Source organism: Anabrus simplex, chromosome 9 (assembly GCF_040414725.1).
Source record: "Anabrus simplex isolate iqAnaSimp1 chromosome 9, ASM4041472v1, whole genome shotgun sequence".
NCBI classification, from domain to species: Eukaryota; Metazoa; Arthropoda; class Insecta; order Orthoptera; family Tettigoniidae; genus Anabrus; species Anabrus simplex.
The window spans coordinates 126,176,570-126,198,998 of NC_090273.1; the positions used below are offsets into that span (position 1 = coordinate 126,176,570).

General features: G+C 37.0%; 1 protein-coding gene across 1 annotated transcript in view; it reads right to left on the bottom strand.

Moving 5' to 3' along the window:
* cni (protein cornichon) overlaps positions 1-21,403 on the bottom strand; it is an 80,021-nt gene extending 58,618 nt beyond the window's left edge. The window contains exons 1-2 of the mRNA XM_067153615.2: positions 21,003-21,403; positions 20,799-20,867 (exon numbers count right to left, since the gene is read on the bottom strand). Of these exons, the coding sequence (XP_067009716.1) occupies positions 20,799-20,867; positions 21,003-21,083 (150 nt within the window). The 5' untranslated portion in view covers positions 21,084-21,403. The remainder of the gene's footprint in view (positions 1-20,798; positions 20,868-21,002) is intronic.
* Positions 21,404-22,429: the final 1,026 nt, after the last annotated feature.

Genomic DNA, 22,429 nt, shown 5'->3' on the forward strand with positions numbered 1-22,429 from the left:
CAACAGATACCCATCCGAGATGGTTGCACCTGCAGCTCAGCTACCTGCTTCATTCTGACACGCAAGCCTCCCCACTGCGGCAAGGTCACATGGAACACTTTCCCACCTTGTTCTATAGAGACTTGAATATGAGTCAATACGGACCAACATGGTGAAAATAATCAATTCTGAGCATGCCAGCCACGCTAGAAAATTAATGAATAAATTTAAAAATACAAAAATAAAAATAGCCAAAATATCTAAGGACTTGAAATTTCTTAAGAATTGTCTAGCAAATAAATTAATTCCAAAACATTTGAAGTCAGTAGAGAGGAGGGGCATTTTGCGAAGACATGGGAGGGTGATTCAGTTGAAAGTGAATTAGCTATGGTTAAAAAGTGAAATTAAATTCTTATATATTAAAAAAGTCATCTGAACCAAGACTTATATGACCTTCATCTGCAGATTACGAAAGATGTTTCAAGTCTAGTATGGGATGAGATAGAATATAATGTAGAGAATTCATTGTATTTCTTTCTCAAAAAGAAGCAGGATACATTAGATAGAAAACTCGAATTACTGAAGAGACGGAAAGAGGAGAAAGGAAACTATAAAGATGACAATAAGAAATCGAATAATAACAAAATTAATTTCTATCCTCCAGTTAAGAATTTAACAGAGTTTAGCGCGGAAGAAATGGCAATATTAGAAACAGGAACAAAGCATAATTGGATGAAAATTTGTAATGATGATGATAATAATAATAATAATAATCATAATAATAATAATAATAATATTATTATTAAAAGGGAAATAGTGGAGATAGTAGCAGAGGTAGAACAGGTCATATCCAAACTGGAAGCTGAGGAGCAAGAAGCAACAAGGCATGAAGTAGGAAAAATACTGTCCAAGATAATAGAGTACAAAGAAAAAGAAGCGATCATAATTAATAAGAAAATTAAAGGATTGAAAGGGAAAATTGAAAACAATAACATTACAGTAAACAAAGCAGATAAAGATAATACGATCATTCTAATGAATAAACAAGAATATATTGAAAAAATAGAGGAGTTTCTAAGGAATGGCAAGTTCATTTTAATTAAGAAAGATCCGACTAACGTAGTTCAAAAGAATTAAAAAAAGATTTTGAAAGAAGTAGCATTTGTTATGGACTCAAAGGACGTGAATAGTCTAATAAATATGAACCCGGGAATGCCCACCATGAGAGCATTGCCCAAAATCTATAAACAAGACATTCCCATAAGACGAAGAGTAAACTATAGAAATAGTCCAACGTACAGGTTAACCAAATTTATACAAGTATTCTTAAGAAAGCATTTTAAATTCACAACGGAGGCAATAGTCAGTAATACAAGCAATCTCTGTAATAGAACAAGATATATTGAAATGGAGGAAAATTACACAATTCATAGTCTCGATGTTAAAGACATGTATTCCAACATCCTCATCTCTAAAACAGAAGGAATTAGAAGGAATTTAACAGAGCATAGCGGTTTAAGTAAAATAGAGATTGAAGAATTTATCAAGTTGTTAGAATACGTATTAGAGAACAATTATTTCGGATTTAACAACAAAATATACAAACAGGAAAAGGGGTTGGCTATGGGTTCCCCGGCATCGAGCATTCTAGCGAATATTTACATGGACTATTTGGAATCAAATAAAATAATTGAGAATATTAAAGGATTAATCAAATGGTTGAGATTTGTGGATGATGTTTTCATTATTATAGATGAAAAAGAATTAAGTCCGGTAGAAGTATTAAGAAGGGTGAACAAAATAGACAAAGATATCAAAATTCACAATGAAATCAGAGGAAGGAGGATCAATGAACTACCTAGACGTCAAAATAACGAGAAATGGTAGGGAATTAGAGTACCAGGTTTATAGAAAAGAAACGACCACTAGCACTATTATTAGGAAGGACTCCAACCATTCAGGCCAGCAGAAGAAGGCAACATTTTACAGTATGATCAGTAGAGCCCTTAAATTTCCCTTAAAAAGACAAGCCTTCGAAAAAGAGATGACTACCACATGAGATCGCGAAGAGAAATGGATATACGAAGAAATATGTAGATAAAATAAAGAACAAGTTAATAAATAAACAGAGATCAACCTTAGAAAAAGAAAGGAAGAATGTAGCAGTAATAATATTCCATAACAGACACTCATACGGAATAAAATAGATCTTCAACAAAAAGGGCATTGACGTTGTATTTAAGACAAACAACAATTATAAGAGAATTTTATTTAATTTGCATAAAATTAATAAATCCGATAGGTTCAATAAATCAGGAGTATATTGCATAAAGTGCCAAAGTTGTGGAAAAAAATATATTGGACAATCAGGGAGGAGCTTGGAGACGAGATACAAGGAGCATGTGAATGCAGTAAGACACAAAAGGTTCTCAGCAATGGGTGAACACATGGAAGAATACAACCATAATTTTACGGAAATAGAGAAAGAATGGAAACACTGCACACGACAACAAAAGGAAAATTAATGGACGCTCTAGAGAAAATCTATATATATAAAATAAGAGTTTTGGCTGTACATTGCTCAGAATTTGAAAAGAATTGTATTTCTGTATTGGTCATGTCCACAGTAACAAGGAAATGCATTTTTTACTTTTCCGTAATTTCTGTCTGTCTGAAGACAGCTGAAGAGAATTTAATGAAAATCGGAATGTAAAGTTGGGTGATGAACCACTACAATCTAGGCTATAAATTATTTTATTCACGCTGAGTGAAATAGTAGTTTAGGGGAAGGCCTGAAATTTAATTCTCAAATATTTATGTAATTAACGGTCGTGTCTTAATGAAAATCAGTATGCATAGTCGGGGTAATAAGTCAATATAATCTATGCCATAAATAATTGTATTCACGCTGAGTGAAATGGCAGTTTAGGGGAATGCCTAAAATTTAATTTTCAAATATTTATATTATTAGTGGTCGTATCTTAATTGAAATCGGTAGACAAAGATGGGAAATAAGTCGCTACAATATAGGCTATACATAAATGTATTCACGCTGAGAAAAATGGTAGTTTAGGGGAATGCCTAAAATTTAATTCTCAAATATTTATTATATTAGTGGTTGTATCTTCACGAAAATTGGTATGCAAAGTCGGGGAATAAGTCGCTATAATCTAGGCCATCAATAATTTTATTCACACTGAGTGAAACGGTAGTTTAGGGGAAGGCCTGGAATGTCTAATCTATATATATAAAATAAGAGTTTTGTCTGTACATTGCTCAGAATTTGAAAAGGATGGTATTTCTGTATCTGTCGTGTCCACAGTAAAAAGGAAATGCATTTTTTACTTTTCCGTAACTTCTGTCGGTCTGTGTGTCTGTCTGTATGTACACGCATCACGAGAAAACGGCTGAAGAGAATTTAATGAAAATCAGTATGTAAAGTCGGGTGATGAACCACTACAATCTAGGCCATAAATTATTTTATTCATGCTGACTGAATTTGGATTTTTGCTACTAAGTCCATATCAGCGCCGAGTCACAAGAAAATGGGTAAACAGAATTTAGTGAAAATAGGTATGTAAAGTCTGAGAATAAGGAACTACAGTCTACGATATAAATAATTTTGTAAAACGGCCTAATATCACAGATCGAAAGAAAACTAATGTGAAGGCCTGCAATATAGAAAGCTCATGAACTTTATCAACAATAACATTACATTGACCATTGTTGTGATGTGCTTTTTGTCTTCTGTTTCCACTCATCCCCGATAGATAGGATTACTCCAGCGTACCGAGGTTTTTCTAATTTGCTTCACGTCGCACCGACACAGGTAGGTCTTATGGCGACGATGGGATAGGAGAGGAATAAGTGTGTGAAGGAAGCGGCCTAGGCTTTAATTAAGGTACAGTCTGGTATGACTGGTGTGAAAATGGGAAACCTCGGAATACCATCTTCAGGGATGCCGGCAGTGGGGTTCGAATCCACTATCTCCCGGATGCAAGCTCACAGCTGCGCGCCTCTAACCACATGGCCAACTCGCCTGGTCGTACCGAGTGTAACAGCCTGTCTGTAGCCTATATTGGCGGGAAGTAGCTGGGGAGTTAGATAACTTTCTTCTTTAGCATGCCATTCCTCTGGTTCATACATTTTCTGATATTACTGGTACGTAACACACAGGTTCATCATAGCATTCGAGCTATTCAATCCCTACTCTGAGGCACTGATTGGAATGAGTAGTGTGAATATTTAACGGAATAATGACAGAGGAGAGTTCACGGCAGTCTGCGACCTGGTTATTCCAGCTCTGGAACTTTGGACTGTTAGATTGGCACCGTAGTACTGTTCGTTGAGAGTGAGAAAGTGTGCGGTTTTTCATTTGATCGAGTATTTTATATGATAACATTGATTTCAATCGCTACGTTCCTACTGACGTTTTTGTAATGACCTATGTTGAATTCAGTTAGGAAAACCACCAAATCAGTCTTTCTGAGAATCCCGTAGCGAAGCACGGGTACATCAGCTAGTAAATATATATATTATATAACAATATTATTGGTAGCTCTAACTTGCTCTCTCTGTTCAACTTGTCTGTCCCTAATCCATCTACACGCCCGAAATATGTTACTTTCTACTGCTCTAGATCAAGAACCCAACAACATAGTAATTCACCAGTGTTAAACTCAATGAAAATATTTAATAAATATAGCAATGAGTATAGAATAGATATATTTGCAACTACATACACATCCATAGTAAAACAATGTAAACAAATAACTTAATTGTTTTCTGTTCTAAGTTAAAATCCCACTTTGCTGATTCCCATTGTTAGCCTCATAACTTTAGTTAATATTCTAGTTTCTAGTTATACCATCTAGCTCATCATCATTATTATCTTCGATAACATCACTACCATCATGTATAATTACAGTACTAATGCAGCTTTAAAGCAGTTCATAAATAATTTTAATTGTAATATTTTAAATACCTTGTTATAATATGTGCATATGTATCTGAATATTTGTAATACTATGTTACTGAAGAAAAGTGTATTTTTTATTTCATTTATGACTATTTTACAAGGACTTTCATATGAGGTATTATAATTTTAATTTAATATTTGTTTTTATCTAATGTAATAGTATATGTATATGTGTTTCACATCATTAGGTTTGTACCTGTCTGAAGCACAATAAATAAATAAATAAATAAATAAATAAATAAATAAATAAATAAAAACCATAATGAAAATAACTTAAATGAACAACTGAATGAAGAAAATGCGATGCACAGATTGGCATACAATCATACAAGGAGGAAGGAGAGAAAGAGAGAACAAAAGAAATAGTTCCGGTCATAAGCACGCTCCCCCTCCCTCCCCTACATTACGTAACCGGCAGCATAGCGGCAAGTAACAGCGCGCCTAATAAGGTAATTGACAGCAGAGAGCAAGAACATATTTGTTTATTCAGACTAGTGCAATAATACTTCGCTTATGGTTATTTTGGCAACCAAACGAACTGAAGTAAGTAAATACAATTTTCTAATCATCTGAGATATCGTCCTTTTCATAAACAAGTCGCTAAAAGTTGGTTTGTTGATTGATTATTTAAAAGAATTTGACGGTTATAAAAGTAGCTAGCATGGTCATCACGTAACCGGCAGCATATTAGCAGCTCGCCCCATTAAGGTCGTTGACAGCAAGGAGGACATCTTGTTTGGTTCAGACGAATGTTATATCACTTTAATGTGTGGATAAATTAGATGAAATGAAGTAAGTAGGCCTAAAATAAAATTCTTCAGGCATCTGAGTTGTCGTTTTTCGCAAAAAAAAGTCTCTAAAGTTGGTTTGTTTATTTAAAGGAATTGGACAGGATTAAGAGGAGGAAATTCTAATTCATGTGAGGTATTGGAATTATAGCAGACTTAAGGAAAGAAGGAAAAGAAGGGAGCAGAAAATATTTTAAGAGAGTGACTAACTTTATAGGTGTTATTCGTTATTTTACAAATTGGCTATTTATTATTATTTATTTTACGCCCACATTGGAGCACTGAAATCAATCTATATACAGTAGAGTCTCACTCAACCGACCTTCGCTTATCCGACACTCCGTGTTATCGGACACTGGTAGTCTTAATTTGAACTTTAGGTGGATAATAATAATAATAATAATAATAATAATAATAATCGTAATAATCGTATGGCCTCAGCTACCGTGTACAGACATTTCAATTTGACGCCATCTGGCTGTCTGCTCATCAATTTCGACGTTCCGTTTTACTCTAGGCCCCCCACTAGGTGGCAGACCGAGTAAACCGAAACTCTCTTGGGCGTCTATGGCTGAGATTTAATGAATTTTGTCGGGTAAACACCAAATGTGTCACCAGAGATCTTTTACATGCCGACATCGTATGGCATGGAGTGTCGAATGGACTTTTTTCCGCCCTTCAAAAATCCGACTACCTCTGCCGGGATGCAATTCTGGGACACGGGGTGTGGAGGGTGCGACTGTGGGAAAAGCACTGGCAGCCATGCGGTAGGATTGTTCAATGTAGTATTGGTTGGGTGCGGATGTTATAGTTTTCATATCCTCTGTGAGTATGGCGAGTAAACGTAAGAAAGTGATTGTTTCTGTGGAAGACAAGTAGAGTGGGTTAAAGAGACTGGACAAAGGGGAAACTCTCCAAAAAATGGCTTCAGATTATGCTGTTGGACGTGTTACAGTGGGAGACTGGAAACATACGAGGGAATAAATTGAAAAGTGGTGCTCTACCAGAGCAACAAGTGATGCACTGAAAATTAGAAAAAAACAATGAAAAATGTGAGTACGAAAAAGTAAGTGAAGCACTAATTCTTTGGTTCACTAAAAACCAGGAAAAGGGCTTGTCAATATCTGGCCCCATTCTACAAGAAATGGCAGTGTATATCCAGAAGGAGTTTAATAAAGGGACCCCTGCCAGTGCTGGGTGGCTTGATCGGTGGAAAAAAAGGTACAGCATTGAGCAGCTTAATATCTGTGGAGAAAAACTGTCAGCTAAATCCGATGAGGTTGTGAAATTTAAAAGACAATTTCAAGAAATAATTCTTGCTGAAGGATTATCCGGTGATCAGATTTTTAATTGTGATGAGACTGGGCTGAATTTCAAGATGCTGACATCAAAACTCTTGCAGCCCAAGCCAAGACGTCTGCACCTGGCTACAGACGTAGTAAGAAAAGAGTACTGCATCTACTGTACAATTGAACTAATAAGTCAATAAATAGAGTCCACTAAAACATAGTACATAATACAGTATAGCCTTCCTGTTTGTTTTAGTTCATTTTCAAAGTTATTCCGTATTATCCGACATTTTCGGTGATCCGACGTACTCCAGGTCCCGTTTAAGTCGGATAATCGAGACTCTACTGTACAGTCAAGTCTTATGAATATTGGTTACAAATTTGGTTGATGTTTCTTCTTTTGTTCCCAGAAATGTTTCATTCTCTCTGATCTGGCTGGCCGTTCTTCGTCAGTTATGTTGTACTGTTTGCGTGTATAGGTCTTCAGTTTAAGTCTCACGTCGTTATTTCTCAGGATCCTCTTCTCTTCTCTGTTTTCAATTTGTTGAATTGTCAAGCCTAATTCATTTAAATCTTCTTGGACTTCTTTGAACCAGTGATTTTTAGTTTTACTTTTCCAAAAGTAGTTGAATAAATGTTTGAGTATCCTAGTCTCTGGTAGTCATAATATGCGACAGAAAAAAGCAACTCTTCTTTTCCACATTGTATCTATTATAGACTCAGTCTCCTGGTAAACAACTTCATTAGGTAGTAATCGCCATTGTCCATCTACTTGGTCTCTTTTGTTTAGAATTGTTCTAATGATTCGTCTATCTATTTTCTGTAATTTATCTGTAGTTGATTTCGTATTCAAATTGAATAAGGTTTCACTAGCATAGGTTGCTTCAGGCTTAATAACGGAGTTGTAGTGTTTAAATTTTGCATTTATCGAGAGAGATTTCTTCTTGTAGGTTGCCCAAGTAATGTGTTGTGCTTGTCTTAATTTGGTAATTCTATTTTCAACTGATATTTTCTCTTTTAAGTTCCAAGTTATAATCTCTCCAAGATATTTAAATTTATTAACAACCTTAATTTGTTTGTTATTAGTCAGTGTGATAGGTGATATTTCCACTTTGAAGGATGGCATATTTTCCGTCTTTTCAAAGGAGATTTGTAATCCAATTTTTGCTGCTATTTGTTCTAATTCTTCAATTTGGAGTTTAGCCTCTTCCACACTACTTGCAAGTAGCGCAAGGTCATCTGCAAATGCTAGACAATTGAGTTTGATATTTTTGCCAAGCTTGATGTTTGGCTGACATTTTTTAGACCATTATCGCATGACTTTCTCCAATGCACAGTTAAACAGTATTGGTGAGAAGTCCAGTCCGGATTTCAAATGATTCAGACAACTCTCCTCGGAATTTAACTTTTGCTATAGTGTTCTTGAGGGTAACACCAACGAGATTAATGAGTTTCTGGTGTATCCCAAATTCTTTAAGGATTTTAAGTAATGACTCACGATGAATACTGTCATATGCTTTCTTGAAGTCAACAAAAGTGATAACTAGCTTTTTGTTTCTCATTCTTTAATGGTTCATAATTCACTTAACACGTTCCGTGCGGTTCGGGTCACCATGTGCCCCGAAACATGTTACTCTTATCCGTCGGTGCGAACTTCCCAGAATTGCGAAGTAAGTAACTACGTCCTAGTTACGAATTTCCGTTAACTAATGGCAACATAGTGTTCCAATTGAAGCAAAGGATCGAGGCATACTGCTAGTTTTGATCGGCCCACCGGTGACCCGAAGGAAGTTTTTTTCATCTTCCATTCATATCGCTTCGGGTCACCCTGAGTCCCGATTGTTGTCTGACCTATATTTTTACGCGGGAATCGCTTAGCGCGGTTACGGTGAATGAAGCCTGGAGTGTTGCTGCCCGCAGATCGTAGACTGTTGTTTAAGGAGTACCACCCTTCTGATATCTGCTTTCTACATTGCTCTTAGGAAAGCCAATAGAGGTTATTGGAGTTATTGGAATAGTTATTGACATATTTACTATCTTCCGTATATAATATTTACAAGCAATTTCACGTCCTTTTTTAGGTATGGAGCTTTCACATTCTGACACACCGGCGGCACGGAAAAGAAAGAGGGTTAGGACAGCACTGGGGTGGGCCTATATTACATTCCGTGCTGTTCGGGTCACCATGTGCCCCGAAACATGTTACTCTTATCCATCGGTGCGAACTTCCCAGAATTGCGAAGTAAGTAACTACGTCCTAGTTACGAATTTCTGTTAACTAATGGCAACATAGTGTTCCAATTGAAGTAAGGGATCGAGGCATACTGCTAGTTTTGATCGGCCCACCGGTGACCCAATTATTTCCGGGGTCATTTCTGTTTCACGCAATTGTTGAATCGGAACACTGTCGCACAGGTAAATACGCTGGAATGTCTCCTCAACAATAACGCACACAACAAGTGCACTTGCATTGTTTAGGATTTCATACTAGGGAGTAAACAAAGTCAAATTCGTCAGGTCACCGGTGACCCGAACCGATAATAACTAAAGGCAGCATCGGGTCACCGGTGGGCCGATACGACGTAACATTAAGTCATCGAAATTCACTGCCGCAGGGAACGTGTTAAGACTAATGATTTGGTCAGGACAACTTCTTCTAGGTCGAAATCCCCCCCTGATACTCTCCAAGTTCTTGGTCGAGCTGTTCTTGAATTCTCGTGAGGATAATTCTAGACAGGATCTTATATGTGATATCAAGTAGAGAGATCCCTCGGTAATTATTTGGATCCAGTCTATCCCCCTTTTTGTGTATTGGATGAATTATAGCTCTATTCCATTCTGCAGGCAGCTTTTCAGAGTTCCATATGTCTATGATGTGTTTGTGTAGGTTTTGAAGTGTTTGGTTATTTGAATTCTTCCACAGCCCTGCAACCACTTGATTTTCTCCTGCAGCTTTATAATTCTTGAGCCAATTAATCGCTTGAAGTACCTCATGGAAATCTGGTGGAATAACCTTGTCTAAGCGTGTTTTATTTTTTGGATCAGGTGAAAATTCTAGGTATTCTTTTGGGTCTTCAGCATTTAGTAATTCTTTGAAGTGATCAGCTAGAATTTTGGCATTCTCCTGATTATTGTGTGCTAGTTGTCCTTGTTTATTTTTCATCATGAGTGTAGGTGGAGTATACCCTGATTGATATTGTTTAAATGTCCTGTAATAGCCTCGTGTCTTATGTTGTTTGAATGATTCATCTATGTTAGCTAGGTTATCTTTTTGATGGTCTCGTTTGATTCTTCTAAGTTCTTTAGCCGTTTGCCTTCTAGCAATAGTTGGTTCATCTTGAGATTGTGCCGTTTTCTTTTGTTGGTCATTTAGCCAGGCTTTGTGTCTTTTCTGTATTGTCATATCACATTCCTCATTCCACCAGGCGTGTTTCTTTCTCCTTTTCATAGGAGCAATTTCTTTGGCAATATTTTTTAGTTTATCAATAATCGTTTCCAGTTTGTCGCTTAGAGGTATTTTGGATCTCTCTGTATACACAGCATTATTTATTAAGTAGCTGGGGTCATATTTCCTCCTTCTAGTGAATTTAGATGGTTTGTGATGTTTTCTTGGGGTTAACTTGATTTTAATCTTTGAAATATAATGATCAGAATCCATGTCCACCCCACGAAGGACTTTCGACATTATAAATTTCTCTATGGCATTTTTTATCCATTGCTACGTGGTCTATCTGAAACTCACCCAGTTTAACATTAGGGCATTTCCAGGTCATTAATTTGTTTGGTGTTCTCTTAAATCTTGTGGTTTCAAGAATAAGCCCATGGTCTGTGCAAAGCTCAATTAATCTTTGACCATTACTAGTTGTCAGTTTGTGTGCTGGCCATTTACCTACCACTGTGCGATATTTTCTCTCTTGTCCAATTTTCGCGTTGAAGTCTCCAAGCATAATTTTAACATGGTTGTCAGGGATATTTGAAATCAGTTGGTCAAGCTCCTCCCCAAAACATTTCAATTTCCTCTTTATTTGTCTTGTTTTTTTCATTTGCTGGCGCATGGACATTGATCAGTGTATATATTTTGTTCTCTACTCTAATCGTTAAGGTTGCAGTTCTTGATGAGTTCGATGAGAAGTCTTCCACTGAATCTAATATGCTAGCATGAACCAGGAATCCCATTCCAAATTGGGGAACATTTTTCATTGCTCTCTTTCCTGGAGGTCCTTTGTAAAGACGATATCCCCCAAATTCAAATGGGTCCTGATCTGTGTTATGAAGTTCTTGTAGGGCTGTGATTAGAATCCTGTGTTGATCCATGACATCAGTTAAGTGTTTCAACTTCCCAATTTTCATTATTGAACTGATGTTTAATGTTGCAAAGAAAGAGAATTTTCCTGGTTTACTGAATTTAAGCCTGTGTCTGTATCCGTAGTTCGTCTGTTGGGCTTTCAGGAGCTCCGACTCGCCATGATTGGCTGTTTATTATTTACGATTTTAACTCATAGCGGACCGTGGACGAAGTAAGGCGTTTAAGCTTGTTCCTATGCTGCGGGCCGTGGACGGCGTAAGACGTTTAATGTTCCGCGCGAAGCAATGCTGTTTATATTCGTCATCTATGCATTCTTACACTTTAGTCAGCGTTACTGGTTGTAGCAGGAAGTTGGTTGACCTTTTTGAGATAACTCTCGCGTTGAGTGGGCTCATGTTTATCTTAGCTGTTTTAGCGGGAATATCTCAGCCTTTCCTCGCGCGTCAAGACAGTACTTGAAATTCCAATGCAGTGCGTGTTGTTCTTACCGAGTGTAGTATAATGGCTTATAAAACAAAGTTTCTTGCGGATGATTAATTATTAGATATTGTTCACAATGATTATTCTGGTGATGATTCCTGAAATAGACTCAGATAGTGAAAGTGAGAGCGACGAGGAAATTCCATTAGGCCTATAAAGAAAAGTGAAGTGCCTGGTACATATCATCCTAGTTATTGTCCACCCGTTCCACCATTTACAGAGAATTCAGGTATAAACTTTCAAATAGAAAATAAGCAGGATATTTTGAGTTATGTGAGTATTTTCATGAATGACAAATTTTATCAGTATGTGTGTGAGCAGACCAATCTATACGCGAGTCAAGTGCAGTGCCCCTGCCTTTCACAAAGAATTCAATCATGCAATCGTGGAAACCGATTAGTCCAACATCCTGATATAAAAATGTACTGGATTGAGGACGCTGTTTTGCATACTCCGATGTTTTCTAATACAATGTTCTGAATGCGCTTCCTTCGTATTCTTTCATTTCTTCAATTCGGTGACAGTAATCATTATGCCGAAAATACAGATAGGCTGTATAAAATTAGACGTATTTTGAAACCTGTGATACCAGATTCACACCCTAAATATTTACTAGAGGTAAGCACAAAGTATCATTTTTCTAACATTTATAGTTTAGGAGTAATTGTAAATTGTATTAAGTGATGCACGTCAAGAGGGCCGGGCATGGAAATGGCTGGTCCAGACATTCAAGTGTCCCGCTCAGAAGAAGGTACTGAACGTGTTAAGATAGTGACTAACTTTATAGATGTTATTTATTATTTTACGAATTGAAACTATTTTATTTTAAAGGGTTCTACTAAATGGCAAAGTAAATGTTAAATTTAGACCTGAAGAAACATTTTATTCTTTTTAAATGTAAATAAAGACATAAAATTAACATATAGTGATTAATTTAATAGATTTTATTTTTTATAATTTGAAAATTCTAGTTTAAAGTCTGTAACAAAGGACATAGTAAATAAGTGAAAGGTGAAACACAGAGAAATATTATAACAATTTCAAGATTTATATATAATTGTTCTATTTGTACAAATGCACCAAGTCCAAAGATTAATTAATGTTTGCACTGCTGAAGACGAGAGTAGTTGGATCTCGAAACATGTACGGTAATTAAATATAATAAAATATGTAGGCCTAAAGTATTGATTTTTTTTTTTTTTTTTTTTTTTTAATGTAAAGTATTGACAAGGCAGGAAAGTGTTCTATAGAAATTTGGATATAAGTCAATAAGGACCAACATGGTGAAAATAATCAAAGGTCACATGGTTTGCAGGGGAGGGATATACACATATTTTTGTTCTGCAGTATGCAATAACATCATCTTGCACTGCATCTCCTCTTCTCCTCAGTGACTGATGTGCAATTTTGAATTTATTTTTAAATTCCAACCTGCTACATGTCTGCTTTCATCTTCCTGCCAAGGCAAGACCCGTCTCCCATACAAGTTCAGTATTGGGTGTAGAGACAGTTGGTCACAGCAATTTCATCATGCAAAATTTTGTCACATACTTAATTCTCGTAACACGACACTTAGTCACTGTTTTAAAATCATTATACAAAATTTTGTCACACATTACATTTTTGTCATAAAACACTTTCGACGCACACAATATAATGTCACAATGGCATAGAAAACAAGATAATGCATCAACAGCAAAACATTTATAAAATTATCAAAAACAGGGGCTATATGACAAAGTGTGCAGAGAATTAGACAAGAAAATCTGCCTCCCAACCCTAGTTCCCTGATGGATTTAGCAGGCTTGACCGATATAAGGTAGATACAAATGGAAATTATTGGTTTCTACATTTTAATGTTGAAAGTAATTAAATTGAAATAACAAATAACGTGGTTCAACATATTCAATACTAGTAAATAAGAAATGTAGTGTTACATTCTTATTTAATTAAAATAGAAGCGGTACCAGTTTCGACCACCAATCTGGGTCATCATCAGCCGAATAAAAATACAAAAACAATGCATAGGAAAAAAAGAAATTAAAGGATGAGTCTTTCACAAAAACAGTTGAAGAAGCAATATAAGATAATGGGGATTAGCACTGTGCGATTTTAAATTGTAAAATCTAGAAGAAGTAGAAGATCAGTCACTTATATGAAGTAAGGCGCAATCTTCTGAAGAGTAACACAGCACATGCAATGTTCGGCAATGTGCCTCAAAATGTTTACGAGAAGAGGTGAACAGTTAAGCGAGCTAGTCTCCATATACTATCAGGCGCGAAGTCACAACACAATTTAATAAATATGAAGTCCCAAAATTGTGTAGAAGTCAAAGACGAGTCGCTTCATTGAAGCAAGATGCTAGCTCCTGAAGATTAGCACAACATACTCAATGTCCAGCACTGTGTTTTCATATGCCGATAAAACTTTGAATAGCTTAATGATCAAGCCTGTAATTGTTTTGGTTGCGAAAATATATATAATACAATTTAATATCTATATACATAAAATAAGAGTTTTGTCTGTACATTGCTCAGAATTTGAAAAGAATGGTATTTCTGTATCGATCATGTCCACAGTAACAAGAAAATGCAGTTTTTATTTTTCCGTAATTTCTGTCTGTCTGTATGTATGTACACGCATCACGAGAAAACGGCTGAAGAGAATTTAATAAAAATCAGTATGTAGAGTCGGGGGGTGAACCGCTACAATCTAGGCTATAAATTATTTTATTCACGCTGAGTGAAATGGTAGTTTAGGGGAAGGCCTAAAATTCAATTTTTCAAGGTGGTCATATCGATAAATACTACATAACTAAAGTTATATAGAATTAAATTTCTGATCATTTACGTCTTATGCATTTTTACCGTACCGGCTATGATAACACAGATATTCATGAATTTGGATTTTTGTTGCTAAGTCCATATCAACGCCGAACCCCAACAAAATGGGTAAACAGACTTTAATGAAAATCGGTATATAGAGTCGGGGAATAAGAAACAACAGTTTAAGCTATAAACAATGTTATTCACCGTGGGTGAAATGGTAGTTTAGGGGAAGGCACCTAAAATTTAATTTTTAAATACCTATGTTCTTGGTCCTATGGAAAAGTACTACTTAACAAAAGTTATACAGAATATAATTTCCGATCATTTATGTTTTATTCAGTTTTACCGTACCGACTATGATAAGAGTGGTATTTCAGAACCGGGAGACAATTAATAATGTGAAGGCCTACAATATCGAAAGCGCGTAACATAGATCAACAATAACATTATACTGACCGTTGTTTGTTGTAATGTTCTTTGTCTCTTATGCTGCCGCTCAACTCCGGTAGATGGGATTACTGCTGCGTACCGAGTATAACAGCCTAACTGAACATTGGCGGGAAATAGCTGAGGAGTTAGATAACTTTCTTCTTTAGCATGCCCGTCCTCTGGTTCATACATTTTCTGATACTGCTGGTACGTAACACACAGGTTCATCATAGTATGCCAGCTATTCGATACCTCCTCTGACACGCTGTTCTGAATGAGCAGTGTGCGCACTTAAGTCAGCGGCTCAGTTAGTAATAGTAGGAGTAGTAGTATGAACTGGTCTGGAATTACAATTTAGCCCTATTCCAAATTATAGTACCACAATTCACTAAACAACTCAAAATTCAATCCTGAAAAGAGCCATTTCTTAAGAAAAGCATCTTCCTCTTCACTTTCATTAAATCTACATTAATTTTATTCCAAATTAGCAATTAAGATGTGGTTTCTTCTCTGGCTTGGAGTAAAAATTGCCTCCACGTCAGACAGTTCTTTCCCCCGCCAGTGTAGTGAATTGAGATTTTCCGACTCATCGCGTACTCCCAGGAAACATATAAGTAAACGGGCATAGTTTTTGCCGTGGGACTATCCACTATTTCAAAAACCCCTCCCCCCCGCTGAAAAAAGGACGAAGACTGTTCACGGATCACGGATGTCTGCGTTTTGGTCATTCCAGCTCTGTAGCTTTGGACGGTTAGTTCGGCAGAATAGTACTGTTCATTAAAAGTGAGAAAATGTGTGCTTTTTCCTTTGATCGAGTATTTCATATGAAGGCATTGCTTTTAATCGCGCCATTCCTACTGACATTGTAATGATCCATGTTCATTTCAGTTGGGAAAACCACTAAGAGAGTCTTTCTGAGAATCTATACAGGCAGGCGGAGAGTGAGTGTCTGCCATTCAATGAAAACTTCCCAACCTGATTGTGACTGACGGTAGGCAAGCTGGCCTACCATTACAATGAAAATTCCCTAATCCAGTCTTCATATCAGTAAAGACGTTGGTAACTTGCCCGTCGTGCTTCTAGGGCAACTTTAAGAGCTATGCAACTTAATACAATCTTGCTCACAACGTTTACACTACCTAACCTAGAATTCTGTATAAAATTTAGAATTCCGTAGCGAAGCACGGGTACATCAGCTAGTAATTTAATATAATTGAAGTATGTAACTAGGATCTTTATTTCTCTATCCTATCCCTTCCCATCTTCTTTTAACTGCCAATCCTTCTTCTCTTATCTACTTATCCTCCTTTATTAACTTATCCTATCTTTCCTTTTCACCTCTCCTCTCGATTTAAAAAAAAACACCTACTTTCCAAATTGAACTGTATACTATAGTGCCACCTGCATTGTGGGTCTTTGCAACATTCAAATTTAAACTCATGCTTCACGCTGCCTTCGACTAACTCAATTACGACCTAAATTCTTATCTTCAAGAAGTAGCGCGCTGTGCATGTGCGTTTTTCATTTGTTTCCGGTATTGCGCTTTTTACCATTTTTCTCTTCACAATTGTTTTTTACGTCAACTGTTCTAAAGAATCTACAAGATCTTACTACTTCTTATGCTATTTTTAAGGACATTTTCTCTCAAAGCATCGATACTTTGTCAATATAAGAATTTTTCATCTAAACGGTGTTATGTGGCTGAAGATGTTAATAATATACAAAACATGTACCACCTTTAACCAATAAGTTGCCTTAAGCAACTAATGTATCGACAAGGTGAAAAATAAAAAAATACTCAGTTGTGAACATGGGATTTGCTGACGATACCATCACTGTTGTGGGAGGTTAGAAGAGATTGGACTTTATATTAATCCTCAGAAGTGTGCAGAGATTTGTGTAATCCGAGGAGAGTTGAACCAAGGGTACAACCACCATGAGAGCATCTCATTTATTACTTTGATTGAGGATGAAACAACATCTAACAGTTCCCCGTCAGCTAGTGGTTATTTACAGTGGTGTCCAATGGACTACATATAGCTAACACCACACAAATAGATTTGATGACAAACTTCAGGATCAACATTTACCAGTTCCCATTTACTATTGAAATATTAATGATAAGCAGTATTTTTTTTTTTTTTTCTAGCGGCTTTACGTCGCACCGACACAGATAGGTCTTATGGCGACGATGGGATAGGAAAGGCCTACGAGTTGGAAGGAAGCGGCTGTGGCCTTAATTAAGGTACAGCCCCAGCATTTGCCTGGTGTAAAAATGGGAAACCACGGAAAACCATCTTCAGGGCTGCCGATAGTGGGATTCGAACCTACTATCTCCCGGATGCAAGCTCACAGCCGCGCGCCTCTACGCGCATGGCCAACTCGCCGGTATCAGCAGTATTAGAACTAACAGTTCTGTGTATATAAATTAATACTTGAAATTATTCTCAATGATGAACATACTCAAGATGTTCGAACCTAGTTCATTTTCAAATTTATTGATAATTCCCATCCCAGTTTTTAATGTCACTTTGTATATATTTGTTTTCATTTGTTTTATATCAATTGTGTGCATGTACATTTGTTTAGTTATTGGGTGTTTTACATTACGGCTGAAGACGGCCAGCCCCGGCCGAAACTAGTCCCTAATTAATGTAATTTAGAATATTACATATTATAGTATTGAAAGGTGGACCATTACTACATTAATTTAATAATTATATAGTTCAACTCATGTCAATAGATAGAACTGTGCACGTCAACATGGCGAGTATGGCACAATCAATTCTTTGAAAGAAACATTTTTTTTCTTTAAAAGTATAAAAATTGTGTACCTGAGAAGTTCACTGTATTTTTCACGTAAATTAGAGGTAACAATGTATATCTGGCGCCAATTTCAGATGCTGAAATGTAGTTCTCTCAATATCACTGTGAAACAGACAGGCCTATATATAGATTGGGCAATGTGTACGAGTTTCAATATTGTAGAGGACAGACACGTTAGAAGCCGACAGTATAGTAAAACCTCACTTAACCGAACTAAAGGAGCAGAGTCATTTTGGATAAGACATTTTTGGATAAACATGGAAAAGGAACAAATATTCCTGTTGTTGTTGTTGTTAGTCGTTTAGTCGCTTCCGACTCTCCGTGACCCCATAGACCAAAGTGCGCCATTTCTTTCTGTCGTGTACCATTTTCCAAAGTCTTTCTAAATTGAGAGCCGTGGCTTCCTTGTGCCATCAGTCCACCTCATTCGTTGTCGCCCTCTTCTCCTGTTACCATCGGTCTTCCCCAACATTAAGGTCTTCTCCAGTGAATCATGGTTTCTCATAATATGACCAAAGTACTTCAGTTTTTGTCTGAGTATTTGACTTTCCAGTGAACGGCCTGGATTGATTTCCTGTAATATGGACTTACTAGATCTCTTTACAGTCCACAGAACTCTCAGCAGTTTTCTCCAACACCACAGTTCTACTCCCATGTAAATGCAACACTGTTTACATTCAAAACAGACTTTATTTAAATGCAGTCCAGCTCCACAGCTAAATGGCTTTCGGTCCAGAGGGTTCCAGTTTGATTCCCAGTCAGAAAGGAGATTTTTACCTAATTTGTTAATTTGTCTGGCTCGAGGGCTGGGTGTGTGTGCTGTCTTCATCAATAGAAATCATTTTAAGAATGGTCCCATCCTCACAGAATGCAGGTCACATATAGGCTATCTACGAGAAAAAGACCTGCACTAGGCCTCTCCAGAAGTCATACGCCATTATTATTTTTAAAATATAAAGCAGAATATTGACATGCATTATTTAATAAAATCAAGCCAGTACTGTAACACTTGTGACAACAAATAATACTTAGAATAAGCAGTATAGGGAGAAAGTTAATGCATACAGGATATGGGAATGTCAGGGTAGAAGAATTATGTTGCTTGCTGCAAGTGACGTTGTCAGTTTAAATTTTGAACATCGGTCCTGAAAATTATGTACCTTTTCTGCCATTATTTCACTTTAGTGGGGTTATACTGCACCTGCCAAGTCATTTAAATATGAATGAACTTTATAGAATGTTTAACAAATAAATCTGTTGTGCCAGAAATTAGGATGAAGATGACTTACTTTCAGAAATTATTATAAGATTACAACATAGGTTTTAAATGTCCATCTACTGATCCTTGATCTATATGCTTGATGTTGAAGGAAAACAAACTCCCTAAAACACTCCAAGAGAAAAAATTGAAGTGATGACCACGTTAAGACTTTACAAATTAAAAGGCCCAAGCATTCTATGATGTTCTGGGGGAAAAATAATGTGTGTCTAATTATCTCATGTGCAGCAAAATAATGACTATACTTTCATGTATGTATGGTTGGAATTGTGACAACCAAAAGAATCTAATTACATCACATCTGCTCTTTACAACAGAATAAACAAACTTGACCATTCTGATATAAGAAAGCAAACTTGTTGCTGACAGCTGGGGAGGCCAAACAGTACAATTAGCATGATTTCCTACTTGTTAAAAAATGATTCTCCACAAAACACTGGAGATGTAGAGTTGGTCATTCCAAAAATTAGCCATTCCTTTATTCTACTCGATCAAATTTTTGGTACGGTTGAAAACAAAAGGTTGAAAACAAAAACTTAATAATAATAATGTTATTTGTTTTGCGTTGCACTAACTTCTTTGACGGTTTTCGGAGACGCCGAGGTGCCGGAATTTAGTCCCGCAGGAGTTCTTTTACGTGCCAGTAAATCTACCGACACGAGGCTGACGTATTTGAGCACCTTCAAATACCACCGGACTGAGCCAGGATCGAACCTGCCAAGTTGGGGTCAGAAGGCCAGCGCCTCAACCGTCCGAGCCACTCAGCCCGGCAAACAAAAACTTAACACTATCATTAAACATGAAATATCCTTAGAAACCAGAGCACCAAACTACATACAGAATGCCCAGTTCCATGAATGGAAATCAAACGAACAGTCTGTTTTCAAACCACTAAGTACCTGGCACTTCAAGCTGAAATTCTGTAAGAGAATCATGGGTTTTTTTTTAATCAAAGAATGGAATAATATTACAGAACTAAAAGATAGACTTAAATACATACAAAGGGATTTTTTTAAAGTGAAAACTTGCTCTGTTATGCAAAGAACGGAAGTGCCTATAAATATGTATAAAATTAAAAAAGGAGAAACTAAGCAAAGCTGATAGACTGCTTCAAACCTATTTCTTGGGGCAACTGGAGGCAAATGTATGACACATTATTGATCTTTGACAGAATTTATAAGAGTCCACAATGCCTGTAAAATATCCCAGTAGAAATTTTTCCTACCCCTATACAGGATAAATGACCGCCAGTTCTAGCGTTAAAAGTTTTCAAAGAAAATGATTAAATTTCACAATTGGCTTTCTCAGAAAAATAATATCAATATCAGATCAGAGATATATAAACATATTACTAACGTAATAGCCCTATAGTGTTTCCTGACTACAGATAGGTGCCAATTCATTGTAGTTCAGCCACACCTTATTTTTGCAGTGCCATATTCTTAAGAATTTAGAAGGATACGCTTGATATGTGCAAATGTACGGCATTTAATGCTTTAATAACGCTACTTAAACAAGTATTACAATATGCCTACCTGTTCTTAACCGCAGAACAAATTACCACTAGAACATAACCTCATTCCTGCATCATAACCTACGCTCTATTAACCACTTACCGGATTCAAACTACTGCACTGATCGATTGGATTCTTGTAGTCCGTCTTTAATTCATCGAAGGCAATTACCTGAAACAAAAAATTACATACATAAATACCATACATTTACTCAAGCGTAAAAATTTTTAAGACTGAAGGTGACAGAACTAGGTTACTTCTATACTATCTAGCCCTCAAAAATAGTGAGGTTTTCGTTCAACTCACATGAAAAATAGCAAAAAATATTAAAAATGCATCACAAATCAAGGCAATGATATACGAAAATGCAGGAAAATTAAACGCCATTTTCTTTCCGTCAGTATGCACTTGATTCGTTAATTCGTTGACCAAGATTTCAGCCTACTTAGCCACATACGAATCGCGGTCGTTTTCGCAGCAGTAATCATCAAGAATAACTTGAGCAAACGCAATAGTTTATTCTCTCGCTATAAAGTCACAATTTGAAAGAGTCGAGCATGCTGGGTGATAGTTGCCATGACAACTTAATCCAAATCATAACAAGAATAATATGTTCATAGGTCTGGATCATGCTCCTCCAGTCTCCACCTCCAGCGTTAACACGGTCGGCCTTGTATATCTCGTACGATTGGGACCAAAGAGAATGATTGGGATTGGGGCATCCTCTTTGGACTAGAGATTAGATTGAGCCAAAGCCTTGCCTACGAGATAGACAAGGCCGGGAAATACAACACACTACTATAGACTCGTCCTCGAGATACTTCCTGCAAGTGCCGCTAGAGTTCTCTTTACTGATCTGCCTCGCCCGCTCATTGCAACACGTTCGAATATGAAAAACTATAAAAAATAATTAAAACTAATAATTTCAGAAGGCAGCAAACAGATATGAGATCAAAGATAGGCCAAGAGCAATTGTTTGACTTATTTTCGATAACGTATTACTTAAATATGCTTAAACGAAATAAGTAATCCACGAAAGAAGCAGAGAAATCTGATAACGAGTTTGTCACTTCTTGCCGATTCCTTTAATTGTGCCTCAGAGTATCCGATAAGCGAATCGAGATTACGGTCATAAATAACTTTGGGTTTAATCGCCCTTTCACCAATTATCAGCGATCCAATCTTTTCCTCCGCACATCTGATATTATGACATTCGTATTGAAGTCGCTGCTTGGTGAGCGTTGTTATGCCCGTAACGCAAATATTTAGCGTCGTTTCACCGTATTTCTCTTTTTTCTTCCCATAAAATTAAATTTGCGTTCGCCTCCGTGGTGTAGTGGTTAGTGTGATTAGCTGTCACCCCCGGAGGTCCGGGTTCGATTCCCGGCCCTGCCACGAAATTTGAAAAGTGGTACGAGGGCTGGAAAGGGGTCCACTCAGCCTCGGGAGGTCAACTGAATAGCGGTGGGTTCGATTCCCACTTCAGCCATCCTCGAAGTGGTTTTACGTGGTTTCCCATTTCTCCTCCAGTCAAATGCCCGGACGGTACCTAACTTAAGGCCACGGCCGCTTCCTTCCCTCTTCCCTGCCTGTCCTTTCCAATCTTCCCATCCCTCCACAAGGCCCCTATTCAGCATAGCAGGTGCGACTGCCTGGGCGAGGTACTGGTCATCCCCCACAGTTGTATCCCCGACTCAGAGTCTGAAGCTCCAGGACACTGCCCTTGAGGCGGT